A 20,547-nucleotide genomic window follows, 5' to 3' on the forward strand; every position below is an offset into this window, starting at 1 on the left:
TTCAACGATAAACACTAAAACTTGTCATCTGTGGCTTATTAGTTCACTATGAAAACCTGTTTCTGGTTTACATTACCTATTTTTAAACTAATAACCTGATTCTCTTCTGATTGCTCATAAGATATTAATCTTTAAAAGTTCTGTTTCAAAATATTTCATAAATATAAAGCTTTTTCCTTACTTCTAAGACTACTACTTATAATTCTATTAATTCTTTTAGAAAACTGTAAACACAGTATTTTCCAAGTGAAACAGAATCAAGGATTGTGAGAAAGGTCATGCAGTAACTAAATCCAATATGTATTTCAATTTTATCATAATACTATTTAATTTCAAAAAGCATACCTTTTCCTTTCTCTAAATTTGGGCTTCTTTTCAATATTATTTTTAGAAATCTGCTTCTATAATGCAAAAACAAAAATATGAGTTAGTTCATATAGGACTAAATCAGCTCAGTAAAATAATGGGTCCCATGCAGTTCAAGTAATTTGGTCAGAAGAAACACCCCGGCCGATACCCCTAAACAACATCTTTACGTCTAGTCAACCACTGCATAGTTGCTGCAATTGCATGGATCTGCTCATCTTTCAGGAGTGCTAAACTGATTTGATTTGGATGCCTACCTCCCATATTATCCACTACCCCTTACATAACTTCACAAACACATAAAAATAGTAATAAAAACACGTTAAAGTTGTACACACATATATAACATTTAGATAAAGAAAAAAAATCAAATCTCAGAAGCACATGAAATGCAAAGCTATTAATATGAAGTTGGAAACTGACATAGTGAGGGCCCAAAAGAAATTTGTACCAGGATAAGGGGCCAAAGGAGTTTGAGCTGGGCTTTTCATGTCTAGGCAAAGATAAGTGACATGTTTTGAGGGTGACACTGGTTAGAGAGCTGTGCTAATAATGTTCCATAAAGCCTAGGGACTTCAAGGATTTTTTCTGTCCATAACAAGCAAATAGGAAAAACTTCACTCACCGGGACACAAAAGCAATAAGGTAGTACGCAGTCTGACATGGGGAATTAGATGGCAAAAAGCAATAATCCTAAAAGAATGAAAACACTAGGTCTACACCATTAAAGTGAGAAATACAATTTCATGTCTCCTGAGATTTCACAATTGAATAATTAACACGGACACTTAGCCAGGACTTCTAAAATCACCAAGACAAAAGTAAGCAACAGAGCCAAGAAATTAATGTAAAAATGTATACAGGGCCTTTGTAATTCACAAGTATTAAGAGCATATAGATCATCTGGAGAAGAAAAAACCCATAAAATAATTATATTTGCACTGTATAGTTCAGTTGACATAAAACTAAAAACAGGCAAAGCTAAACTGTGGCACTACAAGTCAGGATAGCAGTTACCTTGGAGGTAGGAAGTGTGACTAGAAGAGGGCATGAGAACACTTCTGGAGTTCTGGAAATGTTTTGCTTCTTGATCTGGTGCTGGTTAGAAGGGAATGCTCATTTTATAAAAATTCATCTAATTTTATCTACATTTACGATTTTCATTTTGTATGTTTGTATTACAGCAATAAACCTAAATTAAAAATAAGTATTTAAGTTATTAAAGGGTTAAAATGGATTAGAAACTATAATGAACAACTTCAGGTTTCTATGATATCTATGAGCCATGAAAGAATTTTTAAGGAGAGACAAATAGCATTTCTAGAATTAAAAAAAAAAGTCAAGTCATTGAATTTAAAATTTAATGGATGAATTAAAGAGCTGATTAGATACACTGAAGAAAGAATAACTATTCTGGAAGGTAGATTTGATGAGATCACCAAATCTATAGCAGTGAGAGACAAAAATACTTTTTGGAAAAGTAGCTAAGAATCATGGAGAATAGAGTGATAAGGTCAAGAATATTTCTGAAAGGAGTTGCATAAGAATAATATAGAAACAAAATGGAAGATAAAATATTTGAAGTGATAATGACTAAGAATATTTCAGAATTAGTCCAGGCATGGTGGTTCACACCTGTAATCCCAGCACTTTGGGAGGCCAAGGCAGGTTGATTATTAGAGGTGAGGAGTTTGAGACTAGCCTGCTCAACATGGCAAAATGCTGTCTCTACTAAAAATAAAAAATAAAAAAATCAGCCATGCATGGTGGTGCACACCTGTAATCCCAGCTACTCAGGAGGCTGAGGCACAAGAATCACTTGAACCCTGAAGGCAGAGGCTGCAGTGAGTTGAGATTTCACCACTACACTCTAGCCTGGGTAACAGAGCAAGAGTCTGTCTCAAAAAAGAAAAAAAAAAAAGAATTTTCCATGTCAATTTGTAAAAGCCCATGGTGCCAAGCTATAAAGGTAAGACAATTAGGCTGTAATAGACACCATATCAAAACAATATCCAGGAATATATCTTCAATTAAACAATATCCAATAAAACTATAATTCAAGAAGGTAGCCATACGTGTGTGTTTGTTGATACTGAGGAGTATAAAAAGGTTTAATACTATTTTCTCTGCTTTTTGTGATTGTTAATTTCCATGATTATGAAAAAATTACAATTTTTAAAATAATACTTTTCAACAGTGAGAACTAAAAAGATAGAAGTTTGCTGAAAGAGCTACTACAGAATGTACTTTGGAGGAAGAAGATTAATCTAGAAAAAACAAAAATAAGTGAAGATAAGTAAATTAAGTCCTCAACATTATGTAAATCTAAATAAACACTGACCTAAAAAAAGACAAACTGGTAATGGAGTAAAGAACAAAGAGGATTTACAAAAGTAGACAACTGAATGGAAGAGGAAAAGGGGTTAGACAAAGGTGAAAGCATCTTAAGAACCTTGAATTATTCAGAAGAAGAGTGATGGTGATTAGGTTTACATTGTTAAACCCATTAAGCATGTTCATATTTAAGGATAATCACCAAAAGAAGAGAAATATAATTTGTATTTTTTTAAAGAAAATTCATTTCTATTATGTCTAAAAATATGTACTTCAATGGATAGAAAAATTCATAGATTTAACACTTGGATAGACAGATAATGCCTGTCTATTCAGCACATTTATTATTAGAATTTGCTGCTAACATTTTTTAAAACATTTTTGAAAAAATTTTTCAAATTAAGTACTTTCCATTTAAAATCTTGTTTACATTATGTACATGCATTTGCTATATTTTCAAGTTTCATAATCTTGTTTGAAACCCACTTTAAGCTATTAGTTCCCATGAGGTAAGATCCAACAATATGACCCATATGAAGAATAGACACTTGCTCCTAGTTGGTTCACATCCGGATAGTTGAATGACTTCCTGAGTTCCCTTACTGCCATGAAATTCAATTCATCTTCCAGATTGTCATATGTTTACCTCTTCCCCTCTTTTCTCTCCAGTGTTGATCCTTTTCACTTCAGCATTGATTATGCTCAGGGTCTTTCTTGACATCTGGGGTAGATTCTTAGCCTTGACTCTCATCTTGATAGCTGAAAAGGCTACAAGTTCCAGAATGTAGCTACCAGGTGGTAGAGACTCAATCTGGTTCCCTTAGTGACCATGGAATAGAGATTCTGTTCTAATTGTTTCAATCCCTGCTAATCCTCAATGGACATACACAGTGTTTGTAAATGACTAATACAGTTAAGAAATTTGTACATCATCGTCTTCTCATGGAAGATCCTAGACTTTCCTTACAGAAACTGGTGGCTTCTTTTCTTGTGTCTTCAGGTTGGTTGAGGTTCCTCTTGGTTTGGTGGGGCATCTCTGATGCACAGTGAAACAGCTAGGAATGCTCTCCTGTAGGTCTAGGGTTGGCTGAGGTAGGTAGCTCTGCCCTACATGACTTGCATTTTCCTAAGACCACTGGGTAAACTTGGGTTAGTGTAGAGCTAAAAAGACAGAACTTTGCTGAAAGAGCTACTACAGAATGTACTTTGGAGGAAGAAGATTAATCTAGAAAAATCAAAAAGAAGTGAAGATAAGTAAATTAAGTGCTCAACATTATGTAAATCTAAATAAACACTGACCTAAAAAAAGACAAATTGGTAATGGAGTAAAGAACAAAGAGGATTTACAAAAGTCAAAAGAAAAGCAAAAATACAGAAGCCTCTTAAGGACTACATTGGAATTATCGCACTGTCACTCCTACGTTATTCCATGGGCCAAAGTAAGTAACAAAGTTCAGCCAAAGGCATGCAGTGGGGCAATATACTCTTCTTTAGAAGGAGCAATTGCAAAGGGTGTGGCTAAAAGAAGGTGGTCACATCTCCTGATTTCAAAAGTTATGATAAAGCTACAGTAATCAAGATAGTATGGTATTGGAATAAGAACAGAAGAATAAATCAATATAATAGAATTGGGAGTCCAGAAAAAAACTCTCATGTATATGGTCAACTGATTTTTAGCAAGGGTGCCATGACAATTCAGCAAGAAAAGAATAGTCTTTTCAACAAATAGTACTCAGACAACTGGATATCCACATGCAAAATGAAGTTCAACCTGTACTTCACACCATACATAAAAGTTAAAATGGACCAAAAATGTAAATGTTAGAGATAAAACTTACGGGGGCAAATCTTTATAATCTTGGATTAGTTAATGGTTTCTTAGCTATGACACCAGAAACACAAACAACAAAAGAATAAATTGGATGTCATCAACATTTTAAAACTTCTGTGATTTTAAAGGACACAATCACGAAAGTGAAAAAATCTACATAATGAGAAAAAAATATTTTCAAATCATATATTTGGTAAGAAATTGTATCTAGAATATGTAAAGAACTCACAACAATAAAAATACAATAAGTCAATTAAAATATGCGCAATGAATTTGAATGGACATTTCTCCAAAGAAGATGTATAAACAGCCAATAAGCACACAAAAAGATGCTTAATATCATTAGTCATTAGAGAAATTAAAATCAAGACCACAATGACATACAACTTCAACCCACTAGGATAGCTAATTTTTTTGAAAAAATAGACAATGACAAGTGTTCACAGGGATGTGAAGAAACGGAAATTTTTATTTATTGCTGGTGGGAATATAAAATGCTACAGCTACTTTGGAATATAGTTTAGTAGTTCCTCAAAACCTCAAATTTAGAGTTACCCTATGATATAATAATTCCAATCCTAGGTATATACCCAAGAAAAATAGAAGCATATGCCCATACAAGAACCAGTACATGATTGTTCATAATGGCATTATTTATAATAGCCAAAGAGTAGAAACAACCCAAATGTCCACCAATGGATAAAGTGTGATATATCCATATAACGAAATATTATTCAGCCATTAAAAATGATGAAGTACTGACACATGCTACAATACAGATGAAAAGTGAACAGCCAGATATAAAAGTATTATATGATCTAAAATGTCTAAAAACGGCAAATCTATAGAAGCAGAAAATAGATTCCATGGTTACCACAGAAAAGGGCAAGGTGGGAAATGGGCATTGATGGCTAATGGGTATAAAATTTCCTTTCAGGGTGATGAAAAACTCTTCTAAAATTAGCTAGTGATGTTGGTTGCAAAGCTTTGAAAAAACTGAATTGTACATTTAAAAAAATGAACTGTATGATATACAAATTAAATCTCAATAAATCTGTAATTTAAAAAATGGAATGACATGGAAAGGTTGAAAGGGACAGGGGCAGTGGCTCACGCCTATAATCCCAACACTTTGGGAGGCCAAGGTGGGCAGATCACTTGAAGTCAGGAGTTCAAGACAAGCCTGGCCAACATGGTGAAACCCCGTCTCTACTAAAAGTATGAAAATTAGCTGGTGTGATGGTATACAACAGTAATACTGAAGCTACTCAGGAGGCTGAAGCATGAGAATTGCTTGAACCCAGGAGGTGTAGGTTACAGTGAGCCAAAACTGCATCACTGCACTACAGCCTGGGTGATGGAGTGCAACTCTGTCTCAAAAAAACAAAAAACAAAACAAAACAAAAAGGTTGAAAGTGAGGAGCTGGAATATAATATATTCATAATTATTAACAAAAGAAACCTAATGTAGCTATATTCATGTTAGAAAAAAGCAGACATTAAGTCAAAAAGCATAATCAGAGATAAAAAGGGTTATTACTAAATGCTAAAAAAATTCACTCAGAAAATATAATTGTCTTGACCTATTATCTAAAATATTAGTGCAATAATTTTGATGTTTGTTCCCTCCAAACCTTATGTTGAAATTTGAGCCCCAGTGTTGGAGGTGGGGCCTAATGGGAGGTGTTTGGGTTATAGGGGTAAATCCTTCATAAATGGATCAATGCCCTCCTTTGTGGGTGAGTTCTCAGTCTATTAATTCTCACTACAGTTGATTGTTAAAAAGAGCCCTGCTGACTCCCTTTTGCCTTTTATCATGAGTGGAAGCATCCTGGGCCCCTCACCAGAAGCTGAGCAGATACCAGCACCATTCTTCTTGTACAGCCTGTAGAACTCTGAGCCAAATAAATCTTTACTTTATTAATTACCCAGTATTCCTTTGTAGCAACACTAAATGAACTAAGACACGTAGCTTTAAAATGTACAAAGTGAAAACACAGAATTACAAGTAGAAAATGCTGAATCTCCAGGGGTTTTTTTTACCTCTCTTAAAATTTCTTACACAATTTACCTCTCAAAAAATAATAAAGCAGAAAAAATATAGTGAATAGGATAATTCAACCACAAAAATAATAAGCCTAATATAATGAACATACATTAAACCTAGCATTGAATAATTAAAGAATACATATTGTTTCCAAGCCTGAAACATTTATAAATTTGACCACCTACTGGGTCACAGAGGAAGTCTCAAAAATATTGAAGTAATCTCAATTTTATAGACCACATTCACTGACAAAAATGCAATCACGTGAAATCAAAACCCAAAAGGTAGCTAACTAAAATCTGTAATAAATTCATAGAAGCCAAGATTGCACCACTGTACTTGATAAAGGGAGACTCCATCTCAAAAAAAAAAAAAAAAAAAGAATATTGAAATGTTGTCTAAATCACTGACCTCCATCTCCAAAGACAATGTAGAGCTATTATTTCTATCTTGTTATTAAGTATCATCTTAAATTATCTGCATGTTTGAATATAAAGTAAAAAGGTTTACTACAAGAGGAAATAAGATTAAAAGATAACAAGTGAAAAGTACTTTATTGGTACTAATGGAAATACCATTAAACAGTTACCATAAATCACAGAGATTCCTGTTGAAAAAAATTAATTCTTTGTCTACTTCGTTAAATATTCCACAATGACTGAAATGAACAAGTCAGTATTTGCCAAAATGCTCTGTGCCTTCCTAGTATGAGCCTTTGATAAAATGTGATGGAGAAGAGCACAGAATTTGGTATAACAGGATCTAGAGTTAAGTGCTTATTCTGGCACTTACTGGCTATGTCACTTTTGGTAAGTCACTTGACCACTCCAATAGCCAGCAAGATTCTGGTGTAAACAATAAATATTTATGGCCTAAATGACTATTTGGCATTTCAAGGTCTTCTTTTGTTAAATGATGCCAAAAAATATCTACCTCAAAGTATTTGGGGGAAGATTAAATAACATATCAGAAAATATCCAACTCTGCTTGCCAATTAGTTGTTCAATCATTGTTTACCTCTGGACCAGTGTCCAGATTCTACCCTTTTCGTTTATAGCATATGACTGAGGGAACTTAGCATTCTGGTATGGTAGGAGCTTGGGTAGTACACTAGTTTCCTAGGACTGCTGTAACAAATTATCACAAATGAAAAAACAAAAGAAATGTATTATCTTACAGTAATACAGGATAGAAGTCTGTATCTGGTGACACATTAAAATTAGGGCCCATCTCCAAGATTACCTCATCTTACTATCCTTACCTTGATTACATCTGCAAAGACCATTATTCCAAACACATTCTAAGAAGGTCACATTCTAAGGTTCCAGATGGATATATCTTTTTGGGGCCACTATTCAACCCACTACAGGTAGATACTGTAACATTTACCTATCCCATCCCTTCCACCTCTCTCACTACTGTTGCATAGCTGATTCTCCTATGTTGTCTAGCCTAGTACTATTCAGAGTAACGGCCAGAATTAGCTTGGTAGAAATGCAAATTTTTATGCCCACCCTAGGCCTACTGAATCAGATACTCTGGGAGTGGGCCCAGGAATCTGTGTTTAAATAAGCTCCTTGGATGACTCTCAAGCAAATTAAATTTTTGAGGCACTAATTTAATGCTTTCCACCTGTCCACACAAATATAACACTGTCACTGATTTTAAATAAACCAAATAAGTATTAATGCTTTCTTGTTGAGTGTAAAAAACAACGTAGTTATATGGAAAGACTATATATACATATTTATTAAATATATATTATATATATTTAATGATAATTAGGATTGCTGACTGGAATGGCAAATGACAGAATTGCCTTTAATTGCAAACAACAGAAAATCTATAGAACTGTGTTTACATTAGATTTATATAATCTGCATAAACTGACTTGACATTGCCCATTTCCTTAAGTCACTATTCAGCTAAATGAAGTTTTCTTTTTTAATTCTTAAACAAAAAGAATGAGTCTGTTAGTTCTGTTAAATCCGAGGGTGAGAAATTTTGATTCAGTATTTTATGCTCAGGAAGACATAAATACGTTTTGTAATCTTCTTTTGAGAGTAATTGTCAGTCAATAATCACTAAAGAGCTGCCTGCTTTGACAGAATTTCTAAAAGTGAATCTGTGTGCTTTGAATAATGTACACAAACTCCTTGTTAAAAGTTATATAAAAGAAAAAGCCAATATCCTCATTTCCCTTTGAAAAATCTGCTTAGAATAAGGATGAAAGCTAGTTACATGTAGCACTGCAAATGATGGTTATTACTTAATCTGAGTATCCAGAGAGTAGGGATAATATAATTAAATCTTTGGGCCTAGACGATGATTGCTTTCAACTTTCCTTTGAAAAGGAGGGGAGGATTAAAATGATCATTTGCCGGCCCTATTTTAGACACTATTTCAATAGAAAGAACACAAATCTAGTGTTTCTTATATAAATGTCAATCATCAGTTGCTACATGCTCCAGTCTAGTCAACCTTTAATAGAGTTCTGCATTCCTATGAGATTTGAACAATATCAGAGACCAGTCCCTGGCAATATGACTTATAAATATCTTTCTGTTCCCTGCACTCTCTTCTTCAGCCATGTGTAAGTTTACAATAAAGCACTGTGGATTTCTCTGCTTTGAGGGGCTTATCAAAGAGAACACTGGAGTGTATATTCAAGCAGTGAGCTGAGACACAAGAGAGCACTTTCCCTAAAAATAGCAGCTGATCACCAACCCACCTTAAACAAAAGGAATAAAAGGCCTTTGATTAACACTTACAATCCTGGCTGAGGATAGGAGTACCAGAAAACTTCAAGGAGCTCTATGATTTGGTGCTTCACTGATAATTTTTAAAGCCTTACATTTAATTTATTTTTTAGTGGTCTTTGACTATATATACCAGAGATAGACCATGAAAATCCAGGTATTTCTTTTTGTAATAGAACAGATTTCACTTATAATTATAAGGAGTTTAAGAATACTAAGGACTAATCCAGACAGGGCGTCCAGGGAAGGACGAACCCCATGGAAAGCAGAATTTGTGACACAGTTGCTTAGCTGATTGAATAAAGTCAGTAAATTAGATTATTTGACCTCTAATTGTAGACTTTTTGAAAATCCAAATCAGTTGAAACAATTCCTACTTGGGTAGTTTTTTCCTAAAAACAACAGATATCTTAGCAAGGGGAATGTTGGGAGAACATACTGTTTTTAGGGAAGACTTTCTAGAATCTATGTGTTTCAATTAAATTCTAAAAAGCTGATGCAGAGAATATTCAGTGGATATAGTATCCATATTATGCTATTTTTCTGGACAAAAGAATGAATGTCAAATGTTTCATTATTTGTTTTATAATTTTTCTCTATATCAGCTAGAATAGTAAGGATAACCAGCCTGATTATTCAACCCATGGATCATTGTCAAATGCTTTAAGCATTTACCTTCAGTATAATGCATAAGAAGATCTCTCTCATACACAGGAATAGACAGACTCTCCACAACAGCACAACTAAAACATTTAAAAAATTATTTTAAAAATGTTGTCTAGTGTAGTAGAGTATAAGTTTAAGATGTATCCCTAATATAAATATTTCATGATACAGCAAATTATTTCTGGAACAAAGTGAAAGAATTATTATTATTATTATTATCATTATTTTAGATAGGGTCTCACTCTGTTCACCCAGGCTGGAGTGCAGTGGCTCACTGTAGCCTGAACTTCCCAGGCTCAGGGGATCCTCCCACCTCAGCCTCTTGAGTAGCTGGGACCACAGATGCATGCCACCACACCTGACATAATTTTTGTATTTTTAGTACAGAAAAAGTTTCACCATGTTACCCAGGCTTGTGTTGAACTCCCGGGCTCAAGCGATCCACCTGCCTCAGCTTTCCAAAGTGCAAGGATTATGGGCATGAGCCACCCTCCTTGGCAAAGTAAAGGTATTAACTACATAAACAAAAAGACAAATAACATCTCAAAATCATTATAATTTTAAATAATTTTAGAAATAGTAATTTATAGGTTTTTAAAGAAAGAAAATAAGTCTGTGTCATTTAATATAAATGAAAAGTTGAAAGACTTGTGGACAAAAGCCAAATGCTTATAAATTTGAAACTGTAGGCTTGAATTCTGCTATAAGCCAATTTTCTTTTCACTGACATTGTATTTTTTCCGGTGATATCTCTCCCCTTTGCAAGTAGAATAGTAGTGTAACTATTAGGCATAGAAAAATCACTTAATATAACTAGTGTAATTGCTACAATCTATAAAATACAAACTCATTATTCAAATTCCTATTCTATATTATATCAATAACCTATTGATTGGTAATACTAGTTTTGGTTTTAATGGAATGGAGTGAAGATGATGATGGTGAGCAAGAAATATTCCAGACTTCAGAGGAAACTCAGATTCATTTTGTGTGGAGTCTGAAGTTGGAAACAGGACTTAGGTGTCTCTGAATCAGAGAGAAAGGATTACATTTTCAATAAATATAATCAGCAAAATGCATGGAAGAAAACTGCATACCACAACCTTAGGTCCAAATAACAAAGGACAACATCTGGCAGCTGTTCACCATTTGATAACTGGTGCCTGAGGAAGATTTTGTTTCTTAAAAAAAGGGCAGCCACATTTTGTGGAATCATATTTCTTGCTTTCTGGCTCAAAGTTAAAATATAGAACAGAAAACAGGGAGACTTATGGCTGAAAAGTTTCAAATTTTTAGAATCTGCAGCACCAGATTTTAAGTATCATCAAATTCAAATTCCAAGTAAATTAATCTCAACTGAATTTTTAAATGGGCATTATGTACAGAGAAAAATTAATACAAAACCAGTCATTATAAACAGTGACATTCAAAAAGGATACTTTTGTGTTTGCTTTTTAGTAATAAGGATGAAAACAAGTTTTAAATGACTAGAGAAAATCACTGATAGATAAACCTCAATTTTTGTTTACCGAAAACCAGATTTGCATAATTAAATTCTGAATTTTCTCAGACAAACCACTCACTGCACTGGGAAAAAAAACACTGGTTTAGGAAGGCATCACTATACCCCTCTCCAATTCTACTTTCTTAGAATAGCCCCTTACAGCTGCAACCCTAGCAACAATAAGCAGCCCAGCAGCCCTGTGAATGGAAAAACTTCCCCTTATAGCTAGTTGCTAGCCAACATTTCTTACACTACTTGCCCTATGAACTCGGGGAATAGTGCGGTCCTCGCACTATGACATTCTATTGTTTTCTCTCCAGGGGAGAAAAACAAAGGAGTTTTCAACTCTGCTATACTCACCCTTGACACGTATTTACCCTGTACTCCTCCTCAGCTTCTCCCACTCCCACTGGCCATTTTGTGAAAACCACAAGTAGGCAGTTTGGCTGAAGACAGATCCATGAAGCGAAAATCAAATACAAAAAAGGGTTAAGCAAATATATAAGTCTCAACATAGACTTTTCTTTTTTAATTTAAGGAGCAAATACAATAATCTGCACCAGAAAATTGGTATTCTGAAGCAAGGGATCTTTGCTTGCCTTCATAAATGGTGTATAAAAGGATTTGGAATCAGAGATTTATCTATTTTCTCTAATTGTAATATTTTACTACTAATTGTTATCCTATAGAACTCCTATAGACTTTAATTCAAGATAAAAGAGGTAAATCTTGCAATTTAATAAGCAGGGTTAGTTATGAAGTCACTAAAGAGTATCTTGTTAAAATCACCCTCTGGAAGGGCATTTTAATACTGCCTTGTAAGGAGCCAGTTTCCCTCTACAGATTTTGAGCATAGGGCAATGAAATTAGTATGAAAAGAACTTTCTGGTGGGATGTGGGTGGCTCATGCCTGTAATCCCAGCACTACGGGAGGCCGTGGTGGGAGGCTTATCTGAGCCCAGGAGTACCTTGTCTCTACAAAAAAAAACACAAAAATTAGCCAGGCATGGTGGTGCACACTTGTGGTCCCAGCTACTTGGGAGGCTGAGGCAGAAGGATCACTTGAGCCCAGGAGGTGAAGGCTTCAGTGATCCGTGTTCATGCCAGTATATGCCAGCCTGGGCAACAGCCTTGTCTCAAAAAAAGAAAAATGAACTTTGTATGTTAAGATTTACACTGATGATTTAAAGTAATAAATGGATAAAATGGATAAAAATTTACATTAGGAAACTTTCTGGGTAAGGAAAATTCTTTATTTTGATTGGGGATGGTAGTTTTATGAGTATATATATTTAAGAAAAATTTATCAAACTGTACACTTAAGATCTCTGCATTTCACTGTGTTTAAATTTTACTCCAATAAAAAATTAAATTACGAAAAAGTTGAGTCAAGTTGGCTAAATAAAATTTACAGGAGGTCGTCATTGTGGACTGTGCCCTTGCACTAGGCTCCAATAATCCAGACCAAAATAGAATGGAGTCACTCACACTAGGTGTCATGTAATCAAACTGAACTGAGACATGAGTCAGTTTTCCAAAAACCAGGAGATTTCACAGCAACGAATAATAAGGGTCCCAGTCAATCTGAGCTGGCATAATAAGAAAGTCTCTTCTGCTTTAAGCCACAAAAGGAGAGTAACTTGAAGTAACCTGATGCTAACCAATCTGGTTTTTTGCACAATGCTGTTACCTTCTTCCTGCTGGAGCTGCCTTACAAAAGCTGATCATTCTGCTAATCCCAGCAGAGCACCCTTCTGTTTCATAGATAAGATGCTGCCAGATTCATGAATCTCTAATAAAAGCCAATTAGATCTTTCAACTCAATTTGTTGAAAATTTCTTCTCTGAAAACTAAAAGAAAACTATAGTAATAGTACTGAAAATGGCAAAATGGTGATGGAATACCTGAATGATTCAAGTCTGGGGGACACTGGCCTATGGAAAGGTGAGTGATGCCCACAAAGTAGAATACAAAAGGAAATTAAATGAGTTTTGAAGCCTGACTGTGACTCTTCCCAAGGGGTTCTGCTCCTTATTCTTTTCTGAGATTTCTCTCTGCCTAGGGCTAGAACCCAGCAGTAGGAATCTGCTATAATATATTTATCTTCTGGGAAGGATGCATATAAATCCAAATAAATTAAGTGAGTTGCAGTACATCAATTCCATATTAATAGCAAGCTTAGCAATTAACACAAATATCCAGACATCTAGTCATAAAATATAAGCAACTTATCCTGTTAATTGGGCTAATGAAAATTTTTTGCTTTTTATGAAAATTTTTTGTAATAACTTTGGAGAGAAATACTTTTTATCAAAAAACATAATAGCTGAAATTCCTCATATTGAAATGTATAAATCAAGAAAGTGGTCCTTAATTTTGCTGTTCAAATAGTATGTTAAACTATTGGCATTAATAAGTGTTAGGGAAAAAGATACACATAATTTCTGTATGTAAACAAAAAATTAAAAAATAGATCCGTTTCCAGTTAGTAACAATATCTGGGGTAGAGTTAATTAGGAATATGTAAAATTCTCTATTGAAAAAACTAAATAAAAATGAATAGAGAACCAAACTATGTTTCTACATGGACGCATGTAGTGTTATAAACATGAAATTTTTCCCTAAATTAGTACATAGATTTTTTTTACTTCGTGTCATAGAAACAACAAATTATGATGTAAACTGGCAACAACTTCTTTATTATACCAATACCTGTCAGTGACAATTATGGCATTTGCAAGCACTGATGGTGAAAGCACTTCAACATAATCCTTCTACTGGGAATTGTCCTTAAAAAAACAATTCCACAAACAGGGTAGGAGAGGAAGCTATACTGATGAAGATTTTCATCAGTGTTACCAATAACAATAGAAGAAAGGTTAAGTGAATTGTGAAACATATTTTATATTAATAAAAGAGCAGTCTTTTAAATCATGTCAAAAAAACACTGAAAGCCCCAAAAGAGACAATTTTACTATATAAATATAGAAAAAGAACTACAAAACATTTAAAAGGAAAATCAGAAAATGTTTGTAACATATTGACAAATTATTAATAACTAATAGGAGTGTCTATGCCTACAAATCAATCAGAAAAAAATATAAGCCTAAGAAAAAATGGGTAAGGGTATAATTAGGAAATTTTCAGAAGAAAACCCAGGCAATACCATTTAGGAAATAGACATGGGCAAAGACCTCATGACTAAAACACCAAAAGCAACGGCAACAAAAGCCAAAATTGACAAATGGGATCTAATTAAACTAAAGAGCTTCTGCACAGCAAAAGAAACTATCATCAGAGTGAACAGGCAACCTACAGAATGGGAGAAATTTCTTGCAATCCATCAGTCTGACAAAGGGCTAATATCTAGAATCTACAAGGAACATAAACAAATTTACAAGATAAAAACAAACAACCACATCAAAAAGTGGTCGAAGGATATGAACAGACACTTCTCAAAAGAAGACATTTATGCAGCCAACAAACACATGAAAAAAAGCTCATCATCACTGGTCATTACAGAAATGCAAATCAAAACCACAGTGAGATACCATCTCACACCAGTTAGAATGGTGATCATTAAAAAGTCAGGAAACAACAGGTGCTGGAGAGGATGTGGAGAAATAGGAATGCTTTTACACTGTTGGTGGGAGTATAAATTAGTTCAACCACTGTAGAAGACAGTGTGGGGATTCCTCAAGGATTTAGAACCAGAAATAACATTTGACCCAGCAATCCCATTACTGGGTATATACCCAAAGGATTATAAATAATGCTACTATAAAGACACATGCACACGTATGTTTATTGCAGCACTGTTCACAATAGCAAAGACTTGGAACCAATCCAAATGCCCATCAATGATAGAATGGATAAAGAAAATGTGGGACATATACACCATGGAATACTATACAGCCATAAAAAAGGATGAGTTCATGTCGTTTGCAGGGACATGGATGAAGCTGGAAACCATCATTCTCAGCAAACTAACACAGGAACAGAAAACCAAACACCACATGTTCTCACTCATAAATGGGAGTTGAACAATGAACACATGGACACAGGGAGGGGAACATCACACACCAAGGCCTGTTGGGGGGCGGCTGGCTAGGGGAGGGATAGCATTAGAGAAATACCTAATGTAGATGACGGGTTGATGGGTGCAGCAAACCACCATGGCACGTGTATACTTACGTAACAAACCTGCACGTTCTGCACATGTATCATAGAACTTAAAGTATAATTTTAAAAAAGGCATAGCTAATCCTAACTGTCTAATAGAACTATGATACTATTATAAGTCCGAGAATTTAAAATTTTCTTAAATCCTTACTTCCTATGTCCTTCTAAGGAGAAATTTGGAAGAAAAGTACTAGCATTTATTAACCACCTATTATAATATAGTAACTATGAGTTATTATAATTGCTTTGTATATTAACGTTTATAAAAATCATACTAATTATTATTGTTGCCAATTTAGAGAGATTGATTAAATGAGGCTAAAAGATGTTTAGGTTAACTTTCCTAAGGTGACACAACAACTAAGTAGAAGAACTAGCTCTTGCAGACAGAGTTGTCTCAATTATAAGTTTGTATTCTTCCACCACAGTATACTGTTTCCTGAATACACACACACACACACACACACACATATGTATATAAATATATACACATACACGTACATATCTATTCAAACATCTTTCAAAATCTATTACAGGTAACACCATCAGCTGGGTACATTATTGTTTTTCAGTCCTTATTTTATTATTTATCTTAGGCCCACTTGACTCAGATATTTATTATATCCATTAATTCTGGCCTGCACAAGTATTTTGATATTCTACAGATACTTAATGAGCTGTTGTAAATATCTTATAGTTCACGGGATATTAGAGTGGGAAGGGACTTACAGAATCTAGATCTAGTCCTTTTTATCAAGTGGAACTCAGAGAGATTAGTGTGACTTACTCAGAGTCTCTTTCATTCAGACTGCTGCCAGTGGGGCAGAGGTAATCAGGCAGGTGCATGTGTACTACACACCTCTATCACGCATGACTGAAGAGCTAAAAAGGGGAGCTAAGTGAAGGGCAGAAGCTTGTAGACAGAAGTCTCATACTTGACCCCAGGAATGCCAATCAAAATAGGCACTTAGGAATAGTATTGAAGATGGCAACACCCTTATATCTTGGTTCAAAGAGGTGGCAACAACTGATGCTACAACTCAGCACAGGCCAACGCATAACTTTAACAACTTATTCCTCAAGGTCCACTCCTGATTCAAGGGAAGCAGGGAAACACTGTGAGTAGCTTTGATCCATCAATTACTCTTTGGGAATCTATCCTATAGAAATAATAGTACCAGCATTTAAGGATATATATCCAAGGATGTTTACTAAATCATTTCTTATAGAAGCACCAAACCACACCAGGAATTTGAAAACATCTGCATATTCATCAATATATGACTGGTTAATAAAACTTTGATACGTCTACTGTGGTACGCTATGCAGAATGTTAAAAACAGGTCTATATTTGTTAATCTAAGTATTTAAATCTATAGAGTAACATATATAATAAGATCTCATCGTAAAAAATAAAACAATCACACAACATTTATACGCATACACACATTTGTTTATATAAATATGTAAGTATTATCTCTGGTTCACAAGTGAAGAAAACAGGCATAGGGATACTGACCATGGCCAAAAACACAATGCAAAGATGGATGATAAAAAAGTAAATAATTGATTCTAGAGCCCCTCTCCCTGGGTTGAAAATCTTAACAGTTTGTATTTTGTTTATTTCTATAAATACTTACGTATTATATAAATAATGTATTATATAATGTATATCAATACTATGTATTACATAAATAATGTATTATATAATATATGTAAGTACTTATGTATTTATATAAATAAACAAAATACAAACTACTAAGATTTTCAGCCCAGGATGAGGGGCTCTAGAAGCAATTACTTACTTTTTATCATCCATCTTTGCATTGTGTTTTTGGCAGTGGTCAACATCCCTATGCCTGTTTTATTCACTTGTGAACCAGAGATAGTATTGAACATGCCCCATAATTGTTGTTGGAATAAAATGAAATAACATGTATGTAGTGCCTGGCACTTAGTAATTACCTAATATATTTTGCCATTATCTTTTGCTTTCATACCAACAGCTTTCTTTTATACATCTATAATATTTTATATAAAACAGTGCTATCTTTAAAAATATTGTGTTCAATATCCACAAAACCAAACTGTAAAGAAAAATAAAAGCTACCTTACTAAGTGAAATTAACATTCAAATCTTAATGAGGCTACCTTGTCAATATTTTAATAGGAACTAAGAAAAACTAATTAAGATTAAATAAAAATATCTAAAAGTTCCATGTGGCTAGAGTAAGTTCCTTAACTTCTCTAACCACAAATGACCTTCTTTATAAGATAAAGATAATAATGTCTGCCTTGTTTTCCCCTCAGGGTCTGAAGTGAAAAACAATGTTTGTGGAAATGTTTTATAATCTTGCTAGCAACACTAAAAATATTTCTAAATGTTTATTTTTAAAAATTCAGTGAAATCAATGCATTTCATGTATCTCTATTAATTTAGTAAGTAATATTTAGTTTTAAGACAAAAGCCATCTCAAATTTCCTGTTACATATCTGTAAATTCCTTCCATGGTTTCTCAGTAACTACACTTTTACCTTTTATGGCTAAATATATAGTTGAAAATGTTACAAAGTGTTCAGTAAAATAGTCAATAATTTCAAGAACCATTTAATTTGTCTATTCTATGTCAGTTTGCCTCTCTATAACAAGTCTTCTCATTCCTTGGCTTTTAGCCTAACATGCTATGTTTCAGTATTATTTTGTATTAACTCAATATAAATTATATTTGTAGTTTGTTGAGTCCAGCAGAACATCCAAAATCATTCCAAATGTTGGACACTTGTTTTACACAGCCCTGTTCCATGCATCTCAGGATATCTAGTGTCTCTAATCCTTGCCTAGTAAAACACCTTGTATTCTCCAAAATTACTATAACCCACAGCATCTCCAAAAATTTCTAAAATGTCCCCTAAGACAGTATCTCTCAAACTATCTGTGGTAAAGGATCAGTTTCTTCCCCAGTCTATCCGAGATCTATACTTTTATTAAATAAAAAAAAAATGAGTTACCAGAGAAAAAATTAAATAAAAAACAAAGACATATTAAAAAATACGAGCTCCATTTTATACTATTAGATTCAACAGACAAAAAAATTCTATCAAATTACCATACAAGTTCATAAATGATTACTCTTACTTTCTGTACATTTCTCATTGCAGACCAACAAATAGTTTAAAGGTCAGATCTGGCCCATGGCACTGAGCCTGAGAATAGTACTGCCTTTGTTAAGAACAACTGGTACAAATAAAAGCAATATATAGAAACACTAGTTATTATCTTTATAGTCTTTGATTCTAAATGTCATTTAGCAAAGATTGAAATAAACCTATCCACATTAACAATACTGCACTACTTCACATATTCTTGTCTAAATCTCCAGATGAACACACAAGACCTATATCCTTTCTTTTATAAAGCGCAACCTTGTTTTCTATGATACTGAATTCCTCTCTGCAAAGGAGTTGAACATTACTCAGCCAGTGAAAAGCCAAAATTCCTATATTTATAAGCCAAAAAGCAAAAAGATAAAACAAAACCTGATTTTAGAAGGACTCATAAAATGTACAAAGAATACAAACATGATGCCCATCCTTTGCCTAATCATCTATAGATACATGCCCAACATCCTCTTCTGTTCCTCAAGGTTACACTTGACCTTCCCTTGATCTGCTCTGCCTCACCACTCAACATGGGAAATCTCACCATAGTCTTTTCATTCTATCATAATTCCTTTTATTGTGGCACTAGTATATGTCCACAAGTATTTGTTTTAGGCACCACCTCTTTCTCTTTGTTTAGTGGTAAGAACATCATCTCTTGAGGAGAATGTCAAGGTTCATCCTATCTCAGCCAAGTTTTTGACAGTAAGTAAATAACTCTCTGAATATAATATTCAAAATAATGTATTAAATTTTAATAATTCTTTAAAAATGCTGTTGACAATTTTCATCTAAAAAATTCCAGGTTCAGAAAATTCACTAAGATGGCTGATATTGTTCTCTACTTAAGTTTAAGGTATACACCATATTAAGCTGTAAATTCTACTTAAATTTTCTATAAGATTGTGTACACACATTAGAGTAATATCATATATAAAAATATTTTAGTATATGAGTATGTATATGAAATATAATTTAAGTAAAAACAGTCATTTACTTGTTTACTTATAGTTCTCTATTGTTCTAATTTCTGACAGTCTGATAACATTAATATAAGTAATCATAAATATTAATTTCCTAGTATTAACCTAAGAAAGGAAACATATACTGAAGTAACATTTAGAAGAAAAAATGGATTGTATGTCATTGTTTGTTTCTAAATAATTTAATTTTCTTTAAAGAATACTGTTAAATGAAATTTGAAGTTTGTATATTTTATATAATAAAACACAATCTTACCCTTTTCTTGGCCAGTGCAGCAACTTTGTCATGTGTTTCGGATTTATCTGTAAGACAATGAAACATGGCTGCTTCAAAAAAGTGCCTATGTTCCTGTTCAAATAAATACTGAGTTACACAATTAGAATTTTCTACTTTCTCATTACTATTATAACAGTATTTTGTTCCAGTTGTCCCTTTAATTAATATGCTAATAAACTGAGCTGCCCATTGTTTAGTAGAGCAATGCAATCCAAAAGTAATAATATGAACATTTTTATACTTATTTGGCACATCTCCTCTTAAAGTTGGTTAGTTGGATGTCCTCAAGTTGGTTTCTAGTATATCTTATTTCTAGGTTCTGGGGAGCTTGTGTGCTCCGGAGTATATAGGATCTAGAACTGAATCCCAGCTGCCTCCATTTTCATATCTATCTATTATATGCTGGACATGGGACAAGGACTTTATATAGATATCTTAT

The 20,547-nt window shown here is 33.7% G+C and overlaps 1 protein-coding gene across 3 annotated transcripts in view; it reads right to left on the bottom strand.

The window, feature by feature from the left end:
• Nucleotides 1-20,547, bottom strand: part of RBMS3 (RNA binding motif single stranded interacting protein 3) — a 1,708,877-nt gene that overhangs the window by 1,552,818 nt on the left and 135,512 nt on the right. For 2 of the 3 annotated variants that reach the window (XM_055284864.2, XM_055284860.2), the window contains 2 exons: nt 20,088-20,134; nt 346-401 (listed from right to left, as the gene is read on the bottom strand). In XM_055284864.2, the coding sequence (XP_055140839.2) occupies nt 346-401; nt 20,088-20,134 (103 nt within the window). The remainder of the gene's footprint in view (nt 1-345; nt 402-20,087; nt 20,135-20,547) is intronic. The other variant, XM_055284824.2, reaches the window with a different exon arrangement.

This window comes from Symphalangus syndactylus, chromosome 1, assembly GCF_028878055.3.
Source record: "Symphalangus syndactylus isolate Jambi chromosome 1, NHGRI_mSymSyn1-v2.1_pri, whole genome shotgun sequence".
In the NCBI taxonomy this organism is placed as follows: Eukaryota; Metazoa; Chordata; class Mammalia; order Primates; family Hylobatidae; genus Symphalangus; species Symphalangus syndactylus.